Below are 20964 nucleotides of genomic sequence, written 5' to 3'. Positions count from 1 at the left end.
ACAGGGGGCTATGATACGCACAATTAACCCCTCAGGTTCGGCACCTGAGGGGTTAATTGTGCAGATCACAGCCCCCTGTAAGAGATTGGGTGCTGCCAGGCAGCAGGGGGCAGTTATGTACACAGTTCTTAGTATATTCTAACTTGAAGCGTCCCCATCACCATGGGAACGCCTCTGTGTTGGAATATACTGTCGGATCTGAGTTTTCACGATGTGAAAACTCACATCTGAAAAAGCTGTTTATGCAGACGGATCCGTTCTGAACGGATGCAAGCGTTTGCATTATAGGTGCGGATCCGTCTGTGCAGATACCAGACGGATCCGCACCGAACGCAAGTGTGAAAGTAGCCTTACCTGTATAAAAGACACCTGTCCACACACTCACACTCCAACCTCTCCACCATGGCCAAAACCAAAGAGCTGTCCAAGGACACCAGGGACAAAATTGTAGACCACCTGCACAAGGCTGGGATGGGCTACAGGACAATAGGCAAGCAGCTTGGTGAGAAGGCAACAACTGCACAACTATTAGAAAATGGAAGAAACACAATCTTCCTCAGTCTGGGGCTTCATGCAAGATCTTGCCTCGTAGGGTAAGGCTACTTTCACACTTGCGGCAGGACGGATCCGACAGGCTGTTTACCCTGTCGGATCCGTCCTTCCACTATTTCGCCGTGCCGCTGGACCGCGGCTCCGTCCCCATTGACTATAATGGGGACGGGGGCGGAGCTCCGGCGCAGCACGGCAGTGCACGGCGAAAGGCCGCCGGACTAAAAAGTCCTGCATGTCCAACTTTTTAGTCCGGCGGCCTCTCACCGCGAACTGCCGTACTGCGCCGGAGCTCCGTCCTGTCCCCATTATAGTCAATGTGGACGGAACGGCGGCAGAGCGAAATAGCGGATCCGACAGGGTGAACAGCCTGTCGGATCCGTCCTGCCGCAAGTGTGAAAGTACCCTTAGGATGATTCTGAGAAAGGTCAGGAATCAACACAGAACTACACAGGAGGACCTGGTCAATGACCTGAAGAGAGCTGGAACCACAGTCTCAAAGATTACCGTTAGTAACACACTACGCCGTCATGGATAAAAATCCTGCAGGATACGCAAGCTCCCCCTGCTGATGCCAGCACATGTCAAGGCCCATTTCAAGTTCACCAATGACCACCTGGATGATCCAGAGGAGGCATGGGAGTCATATGGTCAGATGAGGCCAAAATAGAACTTTTTGGTGTTAACTCCACTCTCTGTTTTTAGTGGAAAAAGAAGGATAAGTACAACCTAAAAAACACTGTCCCAACCGTGAAGCATGGGGGGTGGAAACATCATACTTTTCTACAAAGGGGACAGGATGACTGCAACATATTGAAGGGAGGATGGATGGGGCCATCGCAAGATTTTGGCCAAACACCTCCTTCAGTAAGTAAGAGCATTGAAGATAGGTAGCAGCATGATAATTACCCAAAACACAAAGCCAGGGCAACTAAGGAGTGGCTCCGTAAGAAGCATTTCAAAGTCCTGGTGTGGCCTAGCCAGATGTACGGAGCTGGGAACTGGGTCTGAAATCCCGGCACCGTACAGCTACGGTGCACTGATCGGGCTGGCGCAAAAGCTGCGCCCGCCTGATAAGCTGCAGGGGTCCACCAGTCACTGATAGCCGGACCCCTGCTGTATGCGTCGGCATTGGTGAAAACATTAACCCTCGCACTGCCGTGGTCAGCACTGACAGCGGCATGTGCGGTATCCTGACTGGTCCCGGGTGTCCATCGGGTCCACGCACTGCTCTGACAGGGTCGCAATGGCTTGGACGGCAGCCCGATTCCTTCCTTAGTCATCGTGGCTGCCATCCATGTAAGCCTGTGAGATCCAGGGGGCTGGATCTCACTGGCAAGCAAGCTGTGTTTTACTCAGTGTAATAGACTTACAACCAATCCATTACAATACAGATGTATTGTAATACATTGTAAAGGGGATCAGATCCCCAAAAGTTGAAGTCCCAGAGTGGGACAAAAAAAAAAAAAAAAAAAAAGTTAAAATAAAAGGTTTACAAAATAATTTAACGTTTCAAGAAAGAAAAAATTAAGTAATTTTCTCAAAATAAAGGAAAATAAAATTTGTGAAAAAATAGGGAAAAAGAAAAAGAAAAGTAGACATATTCGGTTATCGCCACGTCCGTATCGACCCTGTCAGTTAAAACAGTGCCAAAACAGCCATTTTCTGGTCACCTTGCCTCACAAAAAGTGTAATACCAAGCGATCAAAAATGGTACCAATCAAACCGTCATTTCATCCTGCAAAAAATGAGCTCCTACCCAAGACAATCGGTCCCAAAAAAATGTAAACAATTAAAGAATATGGCTCATAAAATGGCAACACAAAAACAAGATTTTATTCTTTTCAAAAAGGCCTTCACTGTTTAAAACTTAAAAATAAAAATGAGACATATTAGGTATCGCCGCGTCCGTAACAACCTGCTCTATAAAAAATATCACATTATATGCCCCCGTTGCCGTATTTAGGAGAAAATGGGTAACAAATTATGGGGTGCTTTTTCTCCTGTTACCCCTTGTGAAAATAAAAAAAAATTGGGGCTAAAGCAGCATTATATTGGAAGAAGTGAAACTTTTCATTTTCACAGCCAAGTGTTTCCAAATTCCGTAAAACGCTTAGGGGGTCAAAGTGGTCAGTACCCCCTTAATATATTCTTTAAGGGGTGTAGTTTCCAAAATGGGGTCACTTTTTGAGGGCTTCCACTGTAGGGGTACATCAAGGTCTCTTCAAATACAAAATGGTACCTAAAAAACATTCTAGCAAAATCTGCCTCCAAAATCCATATGGCGCTCCTTTCCTTCTGACCACTGCCACGTATGTACCCATAGAGCAGTTTACCGCCACTAAAACAAATATCAAGGAGCCATTGGCTCCTAACCAGAAAAATTTAGGAGCCAAATGAATACTTCAAGAACTTTACTCTTTATTCTCAACCCCTCTGCTTGCCTGTCAGTGAATGAAAACCTCTCTTGTTTGCTGTTTCTTGAGGAAAGATTTCCCATACTCTAGTGCTGCTTAGGGTACATTCACACGACCATATGTGTTTTGCGGTCCGCAAAACACGGATACCGGCTGTGTGAATGTAGCCAGCCCCATGATAGAAATGCCTATTCTTGTCCGCGATTGCGGACAAGAATAGGACATGCAAACGCAAAAACACAAATGCAATCGCACTCTGCAACCAGCACTCTGCCCTGCCTCTATGCTGGATGTTGAATGAGGCATTGGTGTACATTTTGGCCAAAGCGTAATAAGCCACTCACCACGTCAAGGTCGCCTCTATGAGTGGTCCCTAACACTAGTACCTACCCGTTATGGGCCATGATAGCCACACAAAGTCCAGGGAGCGCAGGTACAGCATGCACGCCAGGCACACTCTGCTTTTAACCCCGCCCGGTGCCGTGATAGCTTTCATCGGATCCAGGGATGCAAGTACCAACATGCATGCTGAGCCCACTATATACTTCTCCTGGAGCCAAATGGCTACTGGTAGGTGCTGTAAAAGCAGACTCAGTTTTATACTGACTTTAAGACCAGCCTCCAGGGCAGACTAACTCCAGGGAGCGCAGGTACAGCATGCACGCCAGGCACACACTGCTTTTTTTTCCAGGGAGCGCAGGTACAGCATGCACACTCCACACTCTGCTGGACTTTGTGTGGCTACCATGGCCCATAACAGGTAGGTACTAGTGTTAGGGATCACTCATAGAGGCGACCTTGACGTGGTGAGTGGCTTATTACGCTTTGGCCAAAATGTACACCAATGCCTCATTCAACATCCAGCATGGAGGCAGGACATGAGCTATCTTTTTTGTGGGGCCGCGGAACGGATCTACGGATGCGGACAGCACATTGTGTGCTGTCCGCATCTTTTGCGGCCCCGTTGAAATGAAAGGGTCCGCAGCCGTTCCACAAAATTGCAAAACGGATGCGGAGCCAAAAATACGGTCGTGTGAACTTACCCTAACTGTAACTGTGGCTGGACATGGACATTCACTCTGTGAATGTCAACTTTGAAGGTTTCCATTCACTGCCAGCAAGCAGAGATGTGGAAAAGGTAGGGGACCTCCTCTGGCAGCTGAACTAGCCTGTGCTTAACCCCTTATAGACTGCTTTAGTGCCATTTTCCCTCTTTTTAACTTTACCACGTCTTTGGAGCAGAAAAGAGCAGCTATGGGCTGTTTCACACGAGCGGAAGCCATGTGCGCCATCCGCAACGTGAATGACAGCCAAGCCCCGCTCCGGACAGCAGAGACATGGAGCATTAACACGATTGATAATGCTCTGTACCTCTCTGTGACCTTTTTACAAAATCACAGTGAGATAAAGTTGTCGTTGTGATTTTGTAGCAAAAAGATCACAGAGAGGCACGGAGCATTATCAATCATGTTAATGCCCTATGTCTCTGCGGTCCGAAACGGGGCTTGGCTGTCTTTCATGCTGCTAATGACACGCACAGCATCCGCTTGTGTGAAACCGCCCTAAGCGCTCTATGCCCACCACCCACGTGTCAGTAAGGAGCCGTGCACGGACATCGCCGTCCTTTTCTAGAACGTGCGCAGTATAGGCGGCAATCTCTCCTTGTCAATCTGCGTGCCTTGGGACTGCTAAGCGAACCCCTAGGCCGGGGGAGTCCCATTGTTTCATCATTCTGCCAGCAGTAACACGGACTGATGGGAAGGTTGAGAGCTGATTGCTATCCCCTATTTGGAAGTGAATACGGGTCTTGTGGAATAATAATAGATTATATGATTTATGATCAGAAATGGTTACTAGTCTGTGAATTGATAGGATTGCACTGGTTTCACACCAGAGTGTGTCTGCAGGAACGCTGTACTGCCGGGGTCGCAGAGCATTATATTGATTTATAATGATATGTAACCCTTACAGTTCTGGAATGTATTGGATAACATTGACAGCATTAGGTCAGTGTTAGCCAGTACATTCCAGACCTCTAAGGGTTACATAGCATCATAAATCAATATAATGCTATGCGACCCCGGCAGTGCTATGCAGACCAGGACAGCGGATCCCACCGACATACTGTGGTGTTAAACCAGCCCAGCCAGTGCTTATACATGTTCATACAGGGTTTACCAATCTCTGGCTTCTCCTTGTGACCTCATAGGGACCCAGTCCTATAAAGAACACTAATAAATCTGCATACGGGTCACTCGCCTCGTATTATCAGCCGTGGACTGTTCAAGGAGCTCTGTGCAGCCCTAGTTGAAATGTCTCCAGAAGTTCAAATCCACAGCACAGACTCAACTTCAAACTTGTCAGACTGCTGGAAGCGGGAGCCCAAGACGCAGAAACCCAAGCCACGCCCACCCTCTATGCTGGGTAGTGTGATGGGCGGATCTTCACCCAGCAGACGTCTGCAGCATGTGTCTGCTGGATGAAAGCCTTTTTTTTCTTAAAGAGGCAGAGCTGCAGAGGGTCTAGGCGCAAATGGCGACAAGACTACAAAGTTTTGTCGCCATTTTGCAATTCTAAGTCGCATTGGCGACCATTTTAGTCGCCATCTGGAGCACTGTGGGGTATTTCTGTAAACTGCAGAATCAGAGTAATATATATTGAGGTTTATTTTGCTGTTAACCCTTGCTGTGTTGCAAAAAAATTCCTAAAAAAAATAAAATGACATTTACTAAATCATGCCGACATGGGGAATGGTAAGTAATAATTATTTTATGAGGTATCACTGTTTTAAAAGCAGAGGAATTGAAATTTTTAAAATTGCGAATTGCGAAGTTTTTGGTAAATTTGGGATTTTTTTCATAAATAAAAGGTTAAAAGGTGAAATATACTGACTCAAATTTATGACTGTCATGACGTACAATGTGTAACGAGAAAACAATCTCAGAATTGCCTGGATAAGTAAAAGCGTTCCAAAGTTATTACCAAAAAGTGACATGTCAGATTTGCAAAAATCGGCCTGGGATTGAAGGTGAATAGTGGCTCGGTACTGAAGGGGTTAATGGTGTCCCAAACAAATTTGTATGCTCAGCAACACAGAAATTAGACAGTACTGGAGTAGAGATATTTTGTAAAACACTCCAATTTACAGTATCCCCATGGCCTGGAAAAGATCTGAAGCAATTCATTTTTTACATGATAATAATGCACAATGCCCGCCCCAGAATAACCCAAGATTTGATTGTCTGCTCAAAAATATGCCAATCCTCAACCACTTAGCTGAAGTGTACACTCCCAAAATATATATATATTTGCAGAGTTCCTTATATGTTATAACCCTTAGAGGACCTTGCGAATTTCAATATTTGCATTTTCACTTTTCACTCCCTGCCTTCCCAGAGTCCTAACTGTTCACATAGCCTTATGAGGGCTTATTTTTTGCAGGACAAGTTGTACTTTCTAATAGCACCATTACGGTTGCATACAATGCTCCTCTAACCCCCCCAGGGCTCTCTTCAATGAGAACATGTTAGAGGTTAAATAGAAGGACAAGAGGGATGTCCTTGTACTGACCACCGTTCACGGGAATACCAGCTCCCCTGCCCTTGTGCGAGGTGCCCCTACTACTAAACCAGACTGCATCCTGGACTAGAATACGAACATGGGAGGGGTTGATCTTCCACATCAAGTGTTGAAGCCATACAGTGCCACAAAAAGATGGCCATACTGTACTGTATGATACATACGTGGCATTTTAATCTACAGGCCAGGCGGAAACATACTTGGAGGTGCAAGAGGTGGCGATTAAGGCCCTAGTTTTTCAAAAATCAGAAAGGGAGGGCCCCAGTACTTCTAGAAGTGATGGTGCCTGTATTGTACCAGGACAACATTTCCCTTGTGGAGTCCCCCAAGCAGCAAGGCATGGAAGGACTCAAAAATGATGCAGCGTGTGTTCCAAAAGAGATACAAAAAAAACACCATGTATCACTGTGAAACCTGCACTGAAAAAAAAAAAAAAATTATATTAAATATCGCATAAAGAACAGGGGGTGTAGTCTCCAAAATGGGGTCACCACTTGGGCGTTTCTAATGCAGGGGTACCTCAGGATCTCTTCAAATGCAACACAGAACCTGAAAACCATTTAATCGAAATCTCGCTTCCAAAATCCATATGCCACTCCTTCCCCTACTAGTCCTGCCATGTGCCCATACAGGAGTTTACGGGCACATAGAGTATTGAGGAAAAAATGGGTAACAAATTGTGGGGTTCCATTTCTCATGGTTCCCCTTGTGAAAATGAAAAAATTGGGGATAAAACGCCATTCTATTGTAAGAAATGTCATTTTTCATTTTCACAGCCAAGTGTTTCTAAATTCTATAAAAGGCCTGTGCTCACTACACCCCTTGAAAAATTTATTGAAAAGGGAGAAGTTTCCCAAATGGGGTCACTTCTTGGGGGTTTCTACTGTAGGGTTACCTCAGGATCTCTTCAAATGCAACATGACCCTTGAAAATTTTTCCAGCAAAATTAGTCCACCAAAATCCATATGGCACTTCTTCCATTCTGGGTTCTGCTGTGTGCCCATACAGCAGTTTATGACCACATATAGGGTTTTGCCACATTTGGGAGAAAATGGTAAATTGTGAAACGATTTTCTCCTATTACGCCTTGTGAAATCTAAAAACTTGGGCTAAAGAGACATTTTATGTCATTTTTCACTAATAAGTGTGTTTAAATTCTATGAAACGCTTGTTTGGTCAAAGTGCCCACTACAGCCCTTGAAAAATTCCTTGAGGGGTGTAGTTTCTAAAATGTGGTCAAATTTTTAGGGTTTTATCTCATGGTCTCTTCAAATGCGAGATGGCGCCTAAAAACCATAACTGCAAAATCTGACCTCCAAAAACCATATGGCGCTCCTCTCCTGAGCCCTGCTGTTTGCCTACAGGGCAGTTTACCACCATATATGAGGTGTTCTTTCTACCATCAAAATCAAGGTAATAAACATGGACATTTGCTTGGCTAGGTTTGGTTAACCCTTGCTGTATTACGGGAAATTTGATTAAAATGGAAAATCTGAAAAAAATATATATATCTACACATTTCTCCTTCCTTTAATTCTTGTGAAACACCTAGAGGGTTAACATAGTTTGTAAAATCAGTTTTGAATAATTTGAGGGGTTTAGTTTCTAAAATGGGGTCATTTCCTCATAGAGTGTAAGCTCTTGAGAGCAGGGCCCTGACTCCTAGTGTTTCAGTTGCATATTATCCAGTTATAGGAATATTGTGGCACTATATGAAAAGTTACATTTACAAAATACCAACTTTTTGAAAATTTTCCGTAAATTTTATAAATAAAAAGGTAAAGCATTTCTACTTAAAGGGATTCTGTCACCAGTTTCTTACCCCCCCATTTAAAAATATGGTTATGTTCATGGAGCACTAGCGATTCCTAATGTGGTCTTATAACAGAAATCCGTAGGCTCATTTTGTCTAAAAAACATTATAACTAACCTGTCATTCATCTCACAAAGGTGCCCAAGGGGATGATCATGTCTTCCAGATGCCGCCCGTACCCGCAGCCGTTTGTGCCCAGCTCCTCCTTTGCTGTCATCAGCGCCGCCTCAGAATCCTTTGCTACGCCTCCGGCTCTCCCTCACTCCCCCCTCCTTCTTCTCTAACATCCCGCGCGTGCGCACAGGCCTGTGCCTGATGCGCCCGTGCGGACTTCTCAGTTCGGCTTCATGGAGCGAAGTGCGCATGCGCCGGCAACGTTTTTTAGACAAAATGAGCCTACGGATTTCTGTTATAAGACCACATTAGGAATCGCTAGTGCTCCATGAACATAACCATATTTTTAAATGGGGGAGTAAGAAACTGGTGACAGAATCCCTTTAACTTTACCACTATCATGTAGTACAATGTAAAAAGTCTCAGAGGGGCTTGGATAAGTAAAAACATTCCAAAGTTAATACTACATAAAAGTGACATGTCAGATTTGCAAAAATAAGCCAGGATCAGGAACGTCAAAATGTCAGGGTCACGAAGGGGTTAAAATTTATATATATATATATATATATATATATATATATATATATATATATATATATATATATATATATATATATATATATATATATATATATATAGTGCAATTTTCATTAGCCGACATTAGCTATTTGCTAAGGTCAGCTGAGTGCAATCATACATGTCCTACCTTTGTCTGTGGCTTATTTCTTGTAAAAATCGTAATTTGCATATGATAAAAGTATGATTTTTGCAAGAAATAAGCCACAGACAAAAAGGTAGGACATGTATGATTGCACTCAGCTGACATTAGCTAATGTCAGCTAATGAAAATTGCACAATGGGGGGTGACAGAAGCCCTATAATCTAGGTGTGCAGATCCACCCAAGCCATCCAACAGATGCAAAATAACTGAGGTTTACTGGTTCGGGATATCTCATAGTGCACAAAGCTGCCATGGTAAGGTATGCTGACTGTCATCTGTCTCATGGATAGATCGGGCACATACCTGGCTTTTGGCATACAGCCTTTGTGTGGTTGTCTATTGTATGTCGTACTTAATAGGAATTTAAGACGCATCCAGCTATCCTCGTAATGCTGTTGCCAAACCATTTTGATTGCGTTTCCATAAATTTCTAACCTTTTTTTATGAACTAGACACCCTTTTGTCTTCCGAGCAGGGGGTACCTGGTTTTCTCCCATTGACTTCCATTGTATTAAATTGCATTCGAGTAACTGAATTATTTGGCCGAGCACTCGGATCTGCCGAGCATAGCGATGCTCGAGCCGAAAGGTATTCGGCCTGGCATGCTCGCTCATCACTAAACGCAACGGAATGCATTTTTGAAGCAATCCATTCTGTTCAGTTACGTTTTGTCCCCATTGACAATGAAGGGAAACAAAACAAGCGTTTTTCTCCGCTATTGAGATCCTATGACTGATCTCAAGACTGGAAAATAGAAACGCTAGTGTGAAAGTAGCCTTAGTTTATGACTAGGAACAGGCCTCCGCCGGCAGTCTGCACACTAGACTGAAATCTATGTCCGCTCTGAGCTGATGTAGATTTAACGCCTGTGTACACCTTCGGGGGCAATTTTTTTATGACCGCATTTTACTCATTTTGGGCTAAAAATCTATTTTTCCATTGGTCTTTATTAAAAATATTGAGCTGTTCTGTCAAAGGGTTAAGCGTTTTTCTAGCTGTGTGTATAGTACTTTTGACTTTATGCCATCATCTAATAACCCTCATTTCTAAATTACTAAAAAGGTCAAACGCTTATTTAAAAGGTCCCTTTAGACGGGACAATATAGGAGGCAATTGCCAGGTAGAAACACCGCCTTCCCAACAATCGCCTGCTCGTCAGTGAAGGCCGTTGTATTTACATGCAGCGATCTCCTCCACAGTATGGGAGGAATGATCGCTAATGCCATTGCTAGTCCCCATACCGACTCGTTTGCTAGCAGCAGATCATGTTTACACAGCATGATATGCCGCTGGCAAACTATTTTTTGTTAATTTTCTATTACCCCATAAACCAGCGAAACGCACTCTTACACCGCCAGGATAATCGCTAACGAGTGTTAATGTGGACACTCATTAGCGATTACCTGCGGGATTCTCAGCCCTTAAGTCACATTCTTATCAGAGCTATAATGAGTGTTTAGACGGGCACTGGGACACGTTTCGGCTGTGCTGCATTTTTGATGCAGCCCAAAAAGCACATGTGGTTTTTGTAACATACCTGTGGTTATGGAACGTTTCCTTCCAGCAAGGGAAAATACAGAGGCAACTTTAATTACATTAATGTAATTAATCAACAAAACAGGGATACCGTCCGCGTGCATTCGACATTTTGCGGATCGGTATATCCTGCCTTTGTCCACAACACAGACAAGAATAAGACATGTTCTATCTTTTTTGCAGGACTACAGAATGGAAATACGGCTGTGGACAGCACACGGTGTGATGTAGGCATCTTTGAAATGAACGGGTCCACATTCAATCCGCGAAAAATGCAGATCGGACGCGGACTAAAACTATGGTCGTGTCCATGAGGCCTAATTCAGGTTTTTTGTGCGTTCTTCCCTTTGGTGGAAATAAATGCAAAATGTTGTTACAAAAACTGCATTTTTATTTATTTTTTGAAGCACTAAAAGACGCAGCACAGCCGCAACATGTGCATGCACCCTAAGGAGAAGGCGGTCAATCATCAGACTAGGAGCTCCTGACTCTTTCAGGCCTGAGCTGCAATGATTATGAGGCTGGCTCTATAGTGTACAAGCACGGCCACTGCTGCTGGATTACAGGGTGGTCGTAAACGAGCAGTGATGGGAAAATGAATCCAGGAAAGGAAGCAATGCGGACAACCACCATACATTAGTAAGTGCCTTGTATGAACTTTCTCTACATGATCAATGCCACTTGCTGAGCTGAGACAACCCCTTTAAGTCATAAATGACAGAAATCAGAGGGTCTGTCACTACTTTGTTGACCTCAGTGAGGGCAGCATACAGTTGTTGACTGGTTCCCAAAATATGGCTGACTTCATGAGCAGAATTGACTTTAGACTCATGAAGCAGTAATAAACTTTTGGGCGAACTGACTGCCTAGATATTAGTAAAGCCTGGAACGGATGTAAAGTCCTTTACTATACACGGCTTATATCATGTGCACCATGAACCTACAGAGCGAATGCTGACCCTGTATGCAATTGTTGGACGTCCTTCCTACATTCTAAAAGGCCATTTAAAACTGCGCTCACATGGTCATAAAACAGAAAGATTTCCCAGGGGTTTTTTTGTGACGGGATCCATTCCATACATAACTCAATTCGTTTTTTCTGAAAGTTGACTTAAATGCAGCATTGTCAAACTGAGCAGCTCAAAATTCAGCAGACCTCAAACTTCAGATGCCACACAAGAGCATAGTCAAAGGCAGACCTGGACAAATATTAGTCTGGTTCAGGAGCCAGCAGCGTTATGTCATAGGCCAAGTTCTCCAACCTCGAGGTGAAGGTGACATGCACGTCCAGCAAATGCAGTGCAACCAGAATGTGCCAGCATGGAGTTTGCCCCCTTCAAGTAGTCGTTTCATCTGTGTAAGCCCTGCAGCCCTTCTGCTGTCACAGCAGCGCCCCTCGTTGATCACAACAGGCAACCCCTCTCCCACCCCCCCCACCCCCACCACAGTAATCACAGTGATCCTTGCCCTTCCCCTAGTATTTCCAGCAGAGTCCCAGCTTCCCCTAAAAACTTCAACATGTCATCCCAACCCTATGGAAGATGGATGCAAAATGTGAGCAACCTGTTACAGGCCCACCATTCTCTGGAAACAGAGGCAGGAGGACATAACATTGCTGTTATCCGACATCCAGCATAGGTCAGAGCACCCTACCAGAAAATGCTGCATACGAGGAAAAGGCCTGTTCAATGGATCAGCTAACAGAGGGCCTGCATGCACTTCATTTACACTCCGGATATGTGTGTATCAGGCACCATGATGCTGGCACAGCAGGGATCCAGTCTGTTGCTATTCCTTCCTATATGAGACCACTCTTGCCAATGTCATCGTAATGGCACAATAATGGACAACTGGACAGATGAATATGCCGCACAGAAGGGGGCTAAGGCTAGTTTTACACTAGCATTTGTGGGAACTGGCAGAGGAACAGCCTGTCAGGTCTCTCTGGATCCGGCATTGCCGCCAACTACATGAATGCCGTCCGGCTCCATTAACTTTAAGGGGGGGGGGGCAGAGATCCAGTCGCAACCCAGCAAATATGTTGAGAATCTGAGAAATTGCACGGTGGTTTAAAGGGGTTGTCCGGGTTCAGAGCTTAACCCGGACACACCTCCATTTTCACCCAGGCAGCCCCCCTGACTTGAGCATCAGAGCAGTTCATGCTCCGATGCTCTCCTTTGCCCTGCGCTAAATCGCGCAGGGCAAAGGCATTTTTTGGAGATCCGGTGACGTACCGGGGCTCTCCATGCGGCTGCCAGGAAGCCCGGTGACGTCACCAGCACTGATGGGTGGGCTGTAGCGCTGCCCTAGCCAGTAAAACAACTAGGGCAGCGCTAAAGCATGCCTATCAGAGCTGGTGACGTCACCGAACACACTGCCGGGCGGAAGTTTCCGCCCGGCAGTGTGTTATGATAAACAAAAGAGCCCGTGCCCTGCGCAATGTAGCGCAGGGCAAGGGAGCGCATCAGAGCATGAGATGCTCCGATGCTAGCCTCAGTGGGGCTGCCGGGGTGAAAATAAGGGTATGTCCGGGTTCAGCTCTGAACCCGGACAACCCCTTTAAGTCTGGCCTATTTTGGCATATTTGCTGGGTTGTGACCAGATCTCTGCCGGTCCACATTATAGTTTATGGGGCCGGATGGCATTCATGTAGTTTCCCTGCCGGAACAGCCTGTCAGATGTCACTAGCACTAGTGTGAAACTCTACAGTAGATGCTTGTAGTATACCTAGAGTTACTGGCCTCTGGAAACGCTTTTAATAACCTAGGGCAGGGATGCTCAACCTGTGGTCCTCCAGCTGTTGTAAAACTACAACTCCCATCATGCCCTGCTGTAGGCTGTCTTGGCACGCTGGGAGTTGTAGTTTTGCAACAGCTGGAGGGCAGCAGGTTGGGCATCCATGCCCTATGGCAGGGCTTGACAAATTTCCTTGGAAATTAGGAGCCAGCTAAAAAAGTTAGGAGACGTTTTGTTTTTTTACCTTATAAAGCCTTATTTTCAGCGACAAAAATAACACCTCTTAAATTAACATATAAAGAAGTCTAGAACCAAAGAACATGGGCATTGTTTATTATCAGTGTACTGTGACGTCACTGTGTGTATAATTCCTGCGCTGTGACGTCACTGTGTGTATAATCCCTGCGCTGTGACGTCACTGTGTGTATAATCCCTGCGCTGTGACGTCACTGTGTGTATAATCCCTGCGCTGTGACGTCACTGTGTGTATAATCCCTGCGCTGTGACATCACTGTGTGTATAATCCCTGCGCTGTGACGTCACTGTGTGTATAATCCCTGCGCTGTGACGTCACTGTGTGTATAATCCCTGCGCTCTGACGTCACTGTGTGTATAATCCCTGCGCTGTGACGTCACTGTGTGTATAATCCCCGCGCAGCAGCTGACAGAACTGAGATCCCTTCCCCAGGATGTTTGGTCCAGGCTCATCATTAATCTCATAGAACTGCAGCTATGAAATCCACAGCGTATTGCAGCAAATACCAGCAAAATGGATACGATTTTACCCCAAATCCTCACACTTCATAAAATCCACACGGAAATGAACATACTGTGCACATTTCAAATCCGCACCGTGGTAATATATGATTCACCACGTGTAACTGATCGTGGCTGAATTCCACAGCAAATCCACACGCTACATGTAGAGTTTGATAAAAATCCACAACAGGTAATACTCTGTGGAAAATATTTCCATTTAATTCCCCTAGGAATACCGAGGGGCCTTCCAGCTCTCTCATGGATTGTCACCCAGCTTTCCTGGTCTCCTAGTCCTGAGGAGAACATATCTCAGTACGGGAACATATAGAGCAGTTATCAGATGATTTAGCCATTCAGGAGTCTTATGGCAGCTCCTAGGAGACCTGTGTGGTATACAGCCTGTCACCCAGCTTTCCTGAGGAGAACATATCTCAGTACGGGAACATATAGAGAAGTCATCAGATGATTTAGCCATTCAGGAGTCTTATGGCAGCTCCTAGGAGACCTGTGTGGTATACAGCCTGTCACCCAGCTTTCCTGAGGAGAATACATCTCAGTATGGGAACATATAGAGAAGTCATCAGATGATTTGGCCATTCAGTAGTCTTAGTTCTCCTAGGAGCTGCCACCCGGCTTTTTGTGTGGTATACAGGCTGTCACCCAGCTTTCCTAGAAAGGGACAGAACTAAGAAATGGCCGCATGGTAACTGCAGGAATGGAGCACGGTGCAGGAATGGCCACCAGTTGTGGCTAGCAGGAGCTCCGGCCTTATGACGGCAGCAGGTATGCAGCTCCCCGCTGGGTTCATGGCCGTGCTCGAGGCCAACTTGGCTGCAGCAGGCAGACATTACAAACTTTGAGCCTACCGGATAATTGCAGAGCGCATCATTTACCGCCGCAGAGCCGGCCGTGCAGTGACCTTGCAGCACTTGGTGTCCTGCGCTGCCCGATCATGTCCCCTGCTGTATACAGCAGGAGGAATGATGATAGGCTTATTGTCTTCCCTCCACTTGTCAGCGAGTGCAGCACCGCTACCTGTGCTCCTGCTCTGCCTCCCCTGCACTAACTCCTCTTCCCCCGCCGAGCCTCTCGTACCGGGACACGGGCTCTGATGTCTGCCGGACAGTTATCACATATGTACCGGCCGGGCTCCAGTAAAGGCTTCGCCATTTTTAACTGCCCTGGAGATGACGCACGGCGACATGAGCACGCTGCGACCGATAGACGGCAAGAGAGCGTGGCCAAACCACGATGGAGCCGAAAGCTGAGGGGTCCGGGCAGGGTGGCAGTCCGAGCCTGGGCACAAGTGATAGAAAAAAAAAAAAAAAAAGGTTTCATTTTGCTCGCGGTCCTAACGCTCCAGTGGCTGCGCCCGGCTGCTGGTGTGCTGGGCCTATTTTCAAGCAGGGGCAAATACCCAGCTTTGTCGAGTCTAACATGCACGGGCCCCTCATATAGATTATAACTACCCCGCTCCCAGGCACCACGTCGCTCCAGATCCCCACCCGGCCGCCACTGCATCTCCGATCCTCCCTAGTGTCACCCACGATTCTAGGGAGGCTCGTTCCCGTTGCGGCCTGTTATTGGCTGCTCCCCCAATCGCCGGATGTTTTGATACACGCGACGGGAAGATAAAGCCGTGCAGGGATGAGGAGAGGCGTGGGTGCCGGGAGCGGGTTAAGTATAATCTATATGAAGGGCCCTGGCACTGGGGGCAATGTGTTAGACTTTGGACAACCCCTTTAAGGGTATATTAGACAAGGCGATTTTCTGCCCGATGATCGCTAATGAGCGTTCGTAGTAACAGTCGTTAGTGATCATCTTGCAGTGTAATACTGCCGCCAATTGCATCGGGCAATCCTGATCTTTCAGCATGCGAAAAAATCTGGATTTGCCCGCGGCAGATCGCAGTGTCTAATTACGATCTGCCATCGGCAAACCATTGTACAGCATGGGGACGCACGATGGCATAACAGTCGCTTCTCCCCATGTTGCTGAGGAGATCGCTGCATGTAACAGCAGCGGTCTCCTCAGCAAGCAAGCAAGCAAGCCATTGCTAGGAAGGAACGCTTCCCTCCCGACAATCTTCTGTGTGATCGGGGTGTCTAATACACCCTCTACTTCTCCTATTGTATTGGGATATTTCTGAGATGACATCTGAAAGACAAATCAGAAATCTCTGCTGGGAATTTAGAGACTCCAGTAGACCGCGGGTGTTCAATATATTGTAGACTTTACTGCCTCCCATCCTGTACATACAGCGACATGCACGTCTGTGGACGTCATAGGGAGGATGGGTTTTTGTGGGGTTCTTTAGTGCATGTAATTCAGAGGCACAACTAAAATAATACAAGCTTTTAAAGGGGTTGTCCGGGTTCAGAGCTGAACCCGGACATACCTCCATTTTCTTCCCGGCAGCCCCCCTGACTTAACTATTGGAGCAGTTCATGCTCCGATACTCTCCTTTGCCCTGCGCTAAATCGCGCAGGGTAAAGGCATTTTCTCAAGTTCCGGTGACGAACCAAGCTCTCTATGGGGCTGCCAGGAAGCCCGGTGACATCACCGGCACTGACGTGCGGGCTTTAGCGCTGCCCTAGCCATTAAACGGCAAGGGCAGCACTAAAGCATGCCCATCAGAGCCGGAAGCCTCCGCCCGGCAGTGTGTTATTGTAAACAGAAGAGCCCAGGGCACTGTGAAATGTAGCGCAGGGCAAGGGAGCACATCGGAGCATGAGATCCTCCGATGCTAACATCAGGGGGGCTGCCTGGGTGAAAATATGGGAATATGGGTATGTCCGGGTTCAGCTCTGAACCCGGACAACCCCTTTAAATTAAGCAGACAGCACCCCATCGAAATAGCCCCAATTCAAGTGACAGAGGCCAAAATATATAGTCCTTTTGGCTTAGCAGGCCAAGTACCCTAATTTTTACAGAAGCATCCAGTAAAGAAAAAAAGTACAGTAAATGTTATACATTTGTTAAAATAGGAGCCCGCGTGACACATGCCAATCGGTGCTTATACAGTGGCATGCCCTGGAGGTTTAAGGCCTCCTTCACATTTACTGCTCAGACACTGCTCAGCTGAAAATCTATTTCCATAGCCTCTCTGACCAGTGATGGCGTCCATGTTCTGTCAGTGGTTTTTCATAGACCCCAAGACTTCAATGGACGGGTTTGGTCTACATTGTGGTGCACGCTCCCAGTGATTTTTCCACAGACCCAGTGCACATTTAAATAAATGGGTACGTGCGCTGTCTGTGGAAAATGGAAATGTGAACAAGGTCTAAGTTGGGAATTCCAAAGTATATCTGACATACACTGTAGTGTGAATGCACCCTACAGATAGATGCAAAGGCCAGAAGGAAAATATTTCCTGTCTTTCCTCTTAAAGGATCCACTTCAGTTTTGTCAAGAAACGTATGGCCACCAAACTATTTTCCAGGAATTAAAAACAGACAACCCATCCTTGAGATAGGTCCTCACTATAGGATCGATGGGGGTCTGACTCCGGGCACCCCACCGATCGGCTGTTTGAAGAGGCCAGTGTTCTACTATGACCCCTTCATAGCATTAAAGGAACGCTGTATATTGTAAAGCAGCAATACCAGGCACAGCCGCTATACGAGTTAGGCCTCATGCATATTTTTGGTCCAGTTCCGATCTGCATTTTTTGAGGATCAGATGCAGACCCATTCATTCCAATAGACCCGCAAAAAATGCAGACAGCACACCATTTGCTGTCTGCATCCGTATGTTTATGCTCTAGTCCCGCCAAAAAAGAAAAAAATAAGACGCGTCCCATACTTGTGTATAAGGAAAGGACATTTCTATTGAAGTGAAAAAAAAAGGCGGCCTGCACATGGCCGGTATCAGTGTTTTGCGGATCTGCGGACCACAAAACATACAATCACATGTTTGAGATCTTACCTGAATGGGACTAAACTGCATGAAGTCCACGTGACTGACGGACAAGATGTCACAGGTAGAGGCTGCAGCACTGGCATAAGCAGCGCAGCCCTCCCGCATCAGCTGATCGCCAGGGGTCCCAGATCAGATACGGATGACCTGTCCTGAGGAGAGGTCATCAGTACTTCAATCCCAGAAACCCCTTTAATATAACTGTATGCATTCAATATTAGAGGCCACATATAATCTACGACTGTGTGACCACAGCAATAACTAATATCTTGTGGAATATGCCACCACTTTGTGATCAGCAGGGCTGACCGATCACAGCGATGGCACGTCCAAGGATGGTATGAATAAGATCAGGGAGGACTCAGAAATGGATATGGGTGTATGAAAGACGGGTTGGAAATGACGTCCTTAGTGAACCAATCCTGCCCATCCCTCTTACTGCCCTTTAAATGTCACCCACTGAAGCGATCACCCGTATGCTATTGACAAGACACTGCTTTGAAATGACTGATGACCCTTCCTGTCAATGGCCTATGTGACAAGTGTCCTTCCTAATGGTAAATGGCTCCATTTGGTGACAATGGACGATCACCTGCTGAATAAAAAGAAAGGACATCACCTAGAACAGAGATGCCCAACCTGCGGCTCTCCAGCTGTTGCAAAACTACATCTCCCACCATGCCCTGCTGTAGACTGATAGCTGTAAGCTGTCCAGGGATGCTGGGAGTTGTAGTTTTAGAACAGCTGGAGGGCCGCAGGTTGGGTATCACTGGCCTAGAACTGGCCAGATGGGAAAGCAGAAGTCCCTCTTTATTTGGGTGAGACACAGGCGTTTTAATACGTAATAGTACGGCCTTTACAGGGCTTTGGGAACCATAGATCTCATCTCACACCTCATACCTCATTATGTACATAGACTCCTAGCTAATATCACAGTGGTATTTCTTACAACTATTCTAAGACCCACGAGAACTTGACCTTCTACTACGTGGACCCCTCCGTGCTCCTCAGCTTCCCTCACCCACTTTCCTCCTCCCATTACGACAGTTATTATGACTTACATGTATGAGACACACAGATTCATAGGAAATGCTGTTTAGAACCGTGACAGAGACATGGTCACCTTTATAGGACGCAACTGTGGACACAATTTATCTTCTACCCGGTTCCATCAGTTGCTGATCCGAGAACGTGCTCTATAACATTTCCATGATTACGGACAATGTCGTACGGTCCGTACTTGCCATTTTATAAAATGGCAATATTTAGAAAGGACAATCCCCGCAATAAAGCCAGTAGTCACATGTAACTTGGCCCTTGAGTCACCCTCCTCTGCCTTATCACTTTCTGGTAAGAGGACACAACAAGTGACAGCCTGCCAATACAAGTGACCAAAGGCCTGGCACAGACGGGGACACTTGTGCCAGGCAGATTGGTTGTCCCCGAAACATCACTTTAAGGGTTGCACTGCTATTTGTTTTAATGGAGGGGGATGTGAAATCTAGGAGACATAATGGAGGCAGGTGACTGGTCCTGCCCAGCAGAAGACACTACACCGTGCTGGTTCCAGCCAGAACCATAGCAGGAGATGCGCTGCGGCAGCGGTCAGCAGACCAGCTCCAGCCCTGTGATCCCTGCAGCAGCGGCCGCGGCACACGGAATGCGCAGCCGGCACAGACGCCCTGTCTGCCACTGCGGATTAACCCCCTCCGCCCCGCCGCACAACACATGGGGCAGCGGGAGCACATGACAGGAGCCGGCGTCCATGATAGAACAGGCTGCAGACCATCCCTCCCCGGCAATGTCACCCCCTGCCTGGCATGCGTCACTCGGTCATCCTGTCCCTGCGGTCAAACGTGAGCGCACATGACATGGCTTCCCCCGCCGCCTGCGACACGTCCAGGCCTCCACCCCCGGCAGCCCTGAAGGTGAGGCCTGGACAGCCCCGCGGCCTAGTCCCTCCGCCACCCCTCCTCCCACACCCGCAACGCCCTTTAATAACATGGCTTCCCCTAGACATCACCCACCTGCCCATGTTCTGTCTGCCTCCTCCTCCGGGCGCCGGCACGTTGGCCCCGCCGGGCTTCCTGTTATTACCGGTCTGTTTCATGGACATGACGGTCCCATAAACAACCGGCAGTCAAAAGCAGCAGCTGACGAACCGGGGTGAAAGCGAAAGGAAGCGGCTTCTCCTCTGCGTTATAAAAAATAACGAGTCACAAAAGTGGTTAGAAGACCGGGGCGGTCAGAGTGCGGGCCTAGCGGCGACGGGACGGCTGAGGCTGCAGGCCGGGCGCACGAGATCACCGCCGCTCAAGTCTCCGCGGTTGCCACAGGCGAGCAAGACCAAAACAGTCTGATGAAAACGGAGCCGCGGAGGAATACAACCCTGCGCCGTTACTATATCCGCCTGCACCGTGCCCGCGACGTCCGCTCCGCTCTCCACGACCGAAACCGGTTAGAAATTCAGATTACTTCTCCGGGGACGAATGCCGGGGCGAGAAGACGCAAAAGGGAACCGAGGCTAAACAGCAGAGGCTGCACGCCGGGGACTCATTACGGGAAGTCGGAGGGATACCTCAGAGGGGGCGGGCTGTACGCTGTGGAACACGTGAGCCGGTTTGTGCTGCTGCTTGGCTGAGAGCTGTGCGGTCCTCTGTGTCACAGGGGGAGGCGGCGGATTACTATGTATTCTACTAGTGCGGCCTGTCTGTACCCGTGTGTACAGCGGGAACTATGCGTCTATGTACAGAGAACCATGCCTCTATATACAGCGGGAACTATGCGTCTATGTACAGAGGACCATGCCTCTATGTACAGCG

General features: G+C 47.1%; 1 protein-coding gene across 5 annotated transcripts in view; it reads right to left on the bottom strand.

Annotated features, from left to right (window-relative positions):
- ATXN2 (ataxin 2) overlaps positions 1 to 20725 on the bottom strand; it is a 160052-nt gene extending 139327 nt beyond the window's left edge. For 3 of the 5 annotated variants that reach the window (XM_040416098.1, XM_040416097.1, XM_040416099.1), the window contains exon 1: positions 20170 to 20725. In XM_040416098.1, coding sequence (XP_040272032.1) covers positions 20170 to 20258 — 89 coding nt within the window. In that variant the 5' untranslated portion in view covers positions 20259 to 20725. The remainder of the gene's footprint in view (positions 1 to 20169) is intronic. The other 2 variants (XM_040416096.1, XM_040416100.1) reach the window with 1 other exon arrangement.
- Between the last annotated feature and the right edge of the window lie 239 nt (positions 20726 to 20964).

The sequence above is a fragment of the Bufo bufo genome, chromosome 2 (assembly GCF_905171765.1).
Source record: "Bufo bufo chromosome 2, aBufBuf1.1, whole genome shotgun sequence".
Classification (NCBI taxonomy): Eukaryota; Metazoa; Chordata; class Amphibia; order Anura; family Bufonidae; genus Bufo; species Bufo bufo.
This window is presented reverse-complemented; position numbering and strand designations above follow the sequence as displayed.